This window comes from Musa acuminata, chromosome BXJ3-11 (assembly GCF_036884655.1).
Source record: "Musa acuminata AAA Group cultivar baxijiao chromosome BXJ3-11, Cavendish_Baxijiao_AAA, whole genome shotgun sequence".
In the NCBI taxonomy this organism is placed as follows: domain Eukaryota; kingdom Viridiplantae; phylum Streptophyta; class Magnoliopsida; order Zingiberales; family Musaceae; genus Musa; species Musa acuminata.
Genome location: NC_088359.1, coordinates 3,825,620 through 3,833,777, shown reverse-complemented (window position 1 = coordinate 3,833,777; position 8,158 = coordinate 3,825,620). Strand labels below are relative to the sequence as shown.

The window sequence follows — 8,158 nt, the reverse complement described above, 5'->3', positions numbered from 1 at the left end:
ATTATACGGATTATATTGGTTGATAGTAAGAGCAAAGAACACGATTTGGCCAAAATTCTTTCCAGCTGCTTACTCAAGGACACACTAGTAAGTTGCAGAATAACTACTAGCTTCCATTGCTAAAAAAGTTTGGATCCATTGTAATACATACGAATCACAGGCATGCAAAACTATGCATAATGAAAGCTAACAAGACCATATTCTTTGTCGATTATGTAACTTGACTAAAATTTAGGTAGACACAAAATGATCTGAGAATCCTATTATTATCATATGAAACTTGAATGGTAAATTTCGGTTCCTTTCATGTGATCTAGGCTTGCATAGTGATGTTGAAAAGAATGAAGAAGATAAAGGTGGAAGTCAACAGGCAATAAGCCATGGTAATTTAGTCATTATCTTCCCAAGGTATGGCTGCTTCCTCTGTCACTAAATCAACCAAAGGAATTCTTACAATGTGACATTCTCAATATCTTCATATGCTGTGTTAGATAATGTGCCAATACTCATGCTATAAAGCTTCTAGTGATTTATGATATTCGATAAAATAGCAACTATTATACAACAGACTTTTTTCTTAGTGAAGAATGTAATGTTGCTCAACAACTCTTCCCCGCCATTAGTATTGATGATATATATTTAGAGTCCCTTATGTGTTATATATATATATATATATATATATATATATATATATTGATAGGTAGTGGTGGAATAAATTAATAAATGCAGTATATTTCCTGAAAACATATTAGAATTTGTTTTCTTATGTTTCTGGGTAATTAGTCAAATCGCTAAAATCGATGAGAACTAGTAAGTTAATTAATTTGTTTCAGTGATACATATTTAAAAAAAAATATTATGATTATGTAAATATCAAATAATATTATGATTTTGTTTCAGAACTAGCAAGTCTACCAATTTTTCCTTGAGGCTTATGTCATCTCATGCACAATAAGTGTTAATATATAGTTTTTTGTTACATGGAGGTTTCGTTTATGATACATGCACATTTGTTTCCTCATGCAGCTTTGATTGTTCTCTACAAATTTCGTGGTCTTTACATCAGATTGAAACAATACTATATCAGTTTATAACTTAATGCAACCTTCTATTAGGCCATATAACTAAAGCCTCCGGTCCTATATTTGCAATAAAATGAAGGATTCTTATTACGAAACCTGAACCATATAATATTCTGTGATTTGATTTATAAGATTTTTTAGACTTGTGCCGATTGGAGGTTTACTCAGTAAACACACGCTCTCCAGATCATTATTGTGATTTGAAATAAGGAACAGGTCAACTCATTTGAGATTGTCAACAGCTCAAGTGACGTCCAAAGTCAAATAATACGGCGAGAACAGCTCTCCAGCCTTCATGCTTAGTCTAGGTTGTCAATACTTTACCAACTCATCACTAAACTCAGATCGAACACAGATCGAACATAATTTGCTTAAACACTTACAACAAAATCGTGCATGGACTTGTTTTCAATGGGAAAAAGAACTAACAAAATGATGCGTTGACATTTGTGTAAACAGATGATGAAGAGAAGAGGCTAAGGGCGATTGTTCACCACCCCACACATCTTCCTGATCTCCCCCTGGCTTCCCGTGAGCACCTCGATGTGGCCCATTCTCACCATGGCCGCTGCGAACTTGGCCGCCCAAACCGACCCCAGCTTCGCGTCCAGGCGCACCAGCCTCGCCGTCAGCCGGCTCGCCTGCAGCGTCTGATCCGAGAACAGCAACCCCCTCCGCTTCGCCAGGTTCTTGTAGTACTGGTTGTCCAGCCTTCTCGGCGTCACCGCGTCCAACGGCACCGTCGTCGGGTCCTTGCTGGTGAAGTCCACGGTGGAAGGCGAGCATCTGCTCTTCAGGTAGGCCGCGAAGGCGGGATCCATCGACGGGTCCTGCATATGGGTGGCGTTGAAGTTGTAAAGCCGCGGCGCAAAGGCGGTGCAGTGGGCGCGGCCGATGGAGTGGGCTCCCGAAAGCGTCACCATCTCGTCCACCGACAACCCCTTCTTGGCGAAGCTGTCCCTCAGCCCGGCGGCGGTGAGGTTAGGCAAGGGGATGTTAGTTAGAGCCTCCGAGTCCAGTGACACCCTCCCGTCGCGCCTTCCGGCGGGCACAGGGTAGTCGATGCCGCCGGCCAGGTAGGCCGAGTCCCGCGCCGCGAAGGCGATGATGTCGGCGCACGACACCGTGGACGGGCAGCGTGCTTCGACGGCCGCCTTCGCTGCGTCGATCACTTCGAAGCCTCGCATGCTGGGGTTGTTAGGTGGCGCGTCCTTCTCCGCAGTGTTCCCCGGACTCGAATTCAGCAGCAACGAAGCATCACATCCCTGCAACACCCACACACACAACGATGAACCTTTCGCCCTCGTATTCTACGTGCGCAAGCACTGCAATAAGAAGAGAAGAAGGGACGCCGACGTCCATGCACGTACGTACCCTAACGAAGCAGTCATGGAAGTGCATCCGGATAAGCCCAGCGGCGAGGCCGGGGTTGTTGGCCACCGCCTCGCTCACGGTTCTGCGCACGATGGCCTCCGCGGAGGGGCACGTCTTCCGGTAGAAACCCAAGTGGAGGGAAGCCGAAGTTGAAGAAGCCATGGCGAGGACCGCTATGAAGACGATCCAACAAGAACGAGAAACGCAACCCATCATCTTCTCACCTTAATCTGAAGTTTTTCTTCGCTTGAGCAAGAGTGAGCAAGAAAGATTTATTTGCTTGGGGGATGCCGAGCCTGCTCTCATGGATTGCCATTTATAAGAGTCTCACCGAGACGATCATTAAATGGTTGAAAGGTGCAGGTTTACTTAGTAAACCTCCAATTGGCAGAAGCCGTTGACAATCTCAAATATGAGTCGACCTGTTCCTTGTTTCATTGACGCAAGAAAGCGTGTCTCCGTGAGTTTGGTGACATTACGTACGGATTAATAGTAATTATGCAGATAAATAAGCTGCAATCACCGCCTACGAACACTTCCAATGTTGATGATGTCAAGGTTAAAATAGACTCGGTCATGGCTGCAAACATTTGATGTCCAACAAAATGTTCGACGTCATGTCACGTAGTGTTATATGATTCATTTCTGATGGCAATAATCTTTCGTTTCATTATAAAGCTTATGAACATAACCTAAAAAGATTAACTTAGGTCATGATAGAGTATTTGATTTAATCAACGTAGCCAAGTCCACATATTGCAAGCAAAGATCAACTTGGCCTCTGAAAATTTCACACTTATGGGCCTATTTATTAGGATTGTGAGAGGTGACATCACATCTAGAGGTGTTCAAAGATGACCGAGTCATGTAAGTTGCAAATTTTTAATAGGTCACCGAGTCATGCAAGGAACTTTCTTGCATGATTTACTCTACATAAACAAGAATATTCATTATTGTATTCCCAATATTGGCGAGACAAATAAAATAGCGAGTAAGTTAGTTCATATCTCTAAAATTTTAGTTTAACCCCTGGAGACCCTATGGATTCTTGATTTGATCCAACTAAATGGCTGGACATAGTATCTAAATATTATTTTTATAATATTCTAGATTAGAAAGAATGATATTAGTGAGAAAATTATCTTAAAAAATTCACTCATAGTCCTTAAGGAGTTCGTAGTAACTACTTGTCTCCCACCTTATAAATCATGTCTGATGATTGTCAAAAGTGAATTTTTTACTTCTTACCTATTTTATTCTAGTTTTGAATGGAACTTATGGTCTGACTAAAAGATGACATGTTGATACGTGATATCATCTACTTTAACGTTTTTAAAAAACATAGCCTCTCGAGTAATAATCTCACTCTATGACTTCTTTACTGATGGAGTTCATGGGTGACTCTATCTTCATTTTCAGGATCATGAACATACACATCATATTCGGTGAAGAATATGACTAAGTTTATGATAGTCGACATTCACTCGATGTACAAAATGATCATAGGCCGATCCACACTCAATAGACTGATGGTTATAGTGTCGATCTATTATATGGTAATAATGTTCCCAACATGAACCGATATTGAGAAGTTGAAGAGTGATTCGAATGAGTCTCGTCAATGCTATATGACACCAGTTATCTTACCAAAGAAGGCCCGGTCTAAGACATCGCCATTGGACTATCAAGAATTCATTAAGCCTTTTCCACGTTTGGAGCTTATAGAGTCACTGATCGAAGAACCCTTGGGTAAGGCTCATCCTGATTAGGTTGACAAAGTCGGGACAACAATCCCTAAGGAGAAAGAGTGCTTCTCATCAATTTTCTCAAAGAAACAATTTTCTCAAAGAAAATACCAAGATGTTTGCATATCATTAAGAGACATGCTAGGAATATACCTTGACATGGCCCATCACTACCTGAATATTTCCCCCGAGGTCCAACCTGTGAAGCAAAAACATTACAAGTTTGCTCCCAAACGGTAACAAGCAATCTGTGATAAGGCGAACAAGTTATTAGAGACAAAGTTTATTGCCAAAATATAGTACCCCCAATGGCTTACTAATATTATATTGGTTAAAAAATTTAATAAAAATTAGAAAATGTGTGTTGTTTACATCGATCTCAACAAAGCATGTCTTAAGGATAGCTACTCTCTTCCTCGAATCGACTAATTGATTGATGCTACCTCGGATCATGAGCTCCTTACCTTCGTGGATGCATTTTCAGGATATAACTAAATAAGGATGGCGCTTCGTGATCAGTAACATACCTTCTTTATCATGAACCGAGATATATATTGTTATAGAGTCATGTCATTTGAATTAAAATATATGAGAGCAACGTACCATGGTAAATAAAATATTCAAGAATTAGATCAAAAAGAATGTCAATATGTATATGGATGATATGATAGTCAAAAGCAGAATAGTCAACTCGCATATGGTGGACTTGGCTAAGACATTTCAAGTTTGAAGAGATACAATATGTGCCTTAACCCATCCAAGTGTGCTTTCGGAGCTAGCTCAGAAAAATATCATAGATTCATTGTTCACCAGAGAGGAATCAATGTAAACCCTGAGAATCTTCATGCCATATTAGAGATGCATCTACCTCGTTTGGTGAAGGAAGCATAACAGTTAACAAGGCGAATAATGGCATTTACCCTGTTCTTATCCTAGTCTGATGACAAATGCCTACGCTTCCTCCGGGTATTAAAAAACCTAAAAGATTTTCTATAGATCGAGAAGTGCCAAAAGCCATCTAAAAAACTGAAGAATTACCTTGCCCTGTTGCCACGTCTCTCCTCCTCCATTCCGGGTGAGGCCCTCAACTTCTATCTTGCTATCATCAAGTAGACTGTTAGCTCGATATTGGTCCGAGATGACTTAGGAGTCCAAGGACTCATTTATTATGTCAATCATATACTAAATGGAGCCGATGAGCGATACCACCGCCCCCCCCATCGAGAAGCTGACTTTTACGCTAGTATTAATGGTAAGGAAGCTTCTTCCCTATTTCTAAGTGCATCCCATACAGATGATCGTCGACCAACCATTCAAGTAGATCCTTTCGCGATTTGATGTCTCAGGGTGGATGCTGAGGTGGTCCGTGGAGCTGGGCAAGTTTGACATTAGATATGTATTGATGATCGTCGTTAAGGCTTAGGCATTAGTAGATTTTATATCAGAGCTAACTCCTTCACCCAAAGTCAAAGTCAATAAGCACACCCCCATAGTGTAGACCCTATTTGTAGATGGTTACGCCACATCGAAAAGCGACAGTGTTGAACTTGCCCTAAAAGGTTTAAATAGGTAGGTGTATGAACAAGTTCTTCGGTCTAAGTTCAAAAGCTCCAATAATGAGATAAAATATGAAGTACTTCTCTTAGGGCTCTGACTCACATGAGAGCTCTAGGTGCATGACTTGACGGTATTCAGTGACTCACAATTGGTCATGAGTTATATCAACGGAAGCTAAAAAGCCCGAGATGGGACTATGGCAAAATATATTACCAAGATGCAGTGGTTAGCTTAGAGATTCTCTTAGGCCGATGCACTAACCAAGTTAGCCTCCACCCGATCTCTAAAAGAAGACTAGCTGATAGTCGAGACGCTACCGACTCAAACCATTGAAGGGCACGACGTGACCATGGCCAAGGAAGAATCAAGTTGAATCGATAAGATCCTATGCTATAAAAAAGAGAGGGCACTCCCTATTGACCCCATGATAGCTTGAAGGGTCAAGCATCATCAAGTATGGTATTATATAATTAATAATAACTTATACCGTAGGTCCTTCAACTAACCCTTTCTTAGATGCCTTACATCGCGGGAAGCCAAGAGAGTATTCATTGAGGTCCACGAAGGTATTTGTGGGGAACATATAGGCGAGCAAACTCTTACTTTTAAAGTGCTTTGGTAAGGGTTATACTGGTCAACATTACACAAGAACGTAATCGCTTATGCTCGAAAGCGCAACTAGTGTCAAAGTTTTGCTCGGGTACAACACTAGCGAATGGTTCCTCTAAGCCTGATCGATTGTAAATGGCTCTTCGCCCAATGGGACATGAACCACCTAGGTCCCTTTCCACTAGCTTTCAGCCAAATAAGGTTCCTTATCATGAGAGTAAACTACTTCAAGAAGTGGGTGGAGGTCGTTCCGCTAGCTTCAACTACCGAGAAGCAAATCAAGAGATTTGTATGGAAAAACATCATTACTCACTTCGAAATCTCGAGAGCCCTCATCACTGAGAACATAACTCAATTTAACAATGCAAAATTCAAAAAGTTTTATCAATCTTATGGGATTCAATTGAGGTTTAGCTTGGTAGCTCATCCTCAAACCAACAATTTTATCGATATCACCAATCGAGACACTTGAAGGAAAGAAAAAATGATCGTTGGGGCAAAGGTCACCTTGGTATATGAGCTTCCATGTATAATGTGGTCCCTTCATACGACACCTAAAATTAGGTTAAGAGAATCATTAGTTAGTTTAGCATTCAGCACCGAGATTGTTCTACCGCTTGAGATAGTATTCTCGACATCTCAGGTTGAGGGCTTTCACAAAGAAATCTCTGAAGATGGACTTCGAGCCGAACTCAACCTGATCAATGAAGTTAGAGTCGAAGCACATATGCAAGTGTTGAAATACAATAAGGTGATAGCTAAGCTCTATGACTGAGGAGTCCGCCCTTGGTGGGTTAGACTAGGGGACCTGGTACTCTGAAAGGCTGGGGTCAGTAATCTAATCAAATCCCAGGAGAAGCTGACATCAAATTAGGAAGGGTCATACTGAATCGTCGAAGTCATTTGAGATAAAACATATATAATGGAAAGTGTGAGATTGTCGAGAACATAGTATATTGACAACTTTAAAAAATGTTATCACTAAGGTCTCGAGTGTTGCAAATCGAGAAAGGCAACACTTAACATCGGATGTTGGCCCACTGAGTTAGGGACATCAATCAAAAGATGTATATTTAAAGTGTTAGAAAATAAGAGAAGAGAATTTCATTGCTCCCAAAAGTACTTACACCTACAAAGTCAGGTTTTCATATCTGAAATGAAGTCTTGACCTATCAAAATAAAATGTTGGTAAGGTGGATAGAAGGAACGAGTCGGACAGATTGGCCCAACAACCAAAAACAAAAAGGAAGAGATCAATAATTGGTAGTAGCAATTCAGGTGGCAGGGTGAGGAAGCAAGTCAGTGCTATCATCTAAGGGCATCTCGGTTATCAATGGGATATTCTGGTCCTTAGGATAATCTATAAATGGATTCTCCTCGAGCTCCAGCTTATGATACCTCATCTTGAAGTGGGCCAAAGTGATTTAGTACCCGAACTGGTATGAAACTTGCCCCATCTTCTTGAGGCCTTTTTGAAACGTGGTGGACACCTTGTAGTCAATGACCGCTTTATTCCAATATTTTAGTATTCAGCCTTGTTCCTCCTCTAGTGCTTCCTTTAGCTTCTAGGCCCTCTCGATGACAGCCACAACCTCCTCAACAAGACCTGAGTTGTTCACCCTCAGTGTGTCTAGCTCCCGAGTGAGCCGTAGAAGCTCATCCTCTATCACACGGTTATGGCACTACTCAGCGTCCTCTGGTTGATGCGTTAGTTCGGTCTTCCAAGCCTCCACCTTGGCAACAATAGAGGAGACTTTCCTTTTCTCCATCCTCTCGTCCTTTGCTTGGAGG

The 8,158-nt window shown here is 41.3% G+C and overlaps 1 protein-coding gene across 1 annotated transcript; it reads right to left on the bottom strand.

The window, feature by feature from the left end:
- Window positions 1-1,429: 1,429 nt before the first annotated feature.
- Window positions 1,430-2,760, bottom strand: LOC135652807 (peroxidase 5-like). The gene is made up of 2 exons (XM_065174054.1): window positions 2,457-2,760; window positions 1,430-2,347 (listed from the first exon to the last, which is right to left on the bottom strand). The coding sequence occupies exons 1-2, from the start codon at window positions 2,670-2,672 to the stop codon at window positions 1,559-1,561; spliced, it is 1,005 nt and encodes a 334-aa protein (XP_065030126.1). The 5' UTR covers window positions 2,673-2,760; the 3' UTR covers window positions 1,430-1,558.
- Window positions 2,761-8,158: the final 5,398 nt, after the last annotated feature.

What these genes read in the sequence shown, in the direction of transcription:
- LOC135652807 (XM_065174054.1), bottom strand. Translation starts at nt 2,672, where the DNA reads ATGATGGGTTGCGTTTCTCGTTCTTGTTGGATCGTCTTCATAGCGGTC. An exon ending in TCCATGACTGCTTCGTTAGG is followed by an intron (nt 2,348 to 2,456) that starts GTACGTACGTGC and finishes TGGGTGTTGCAG; the next exon opens with GGATGTGATGCTTCGTTGCT.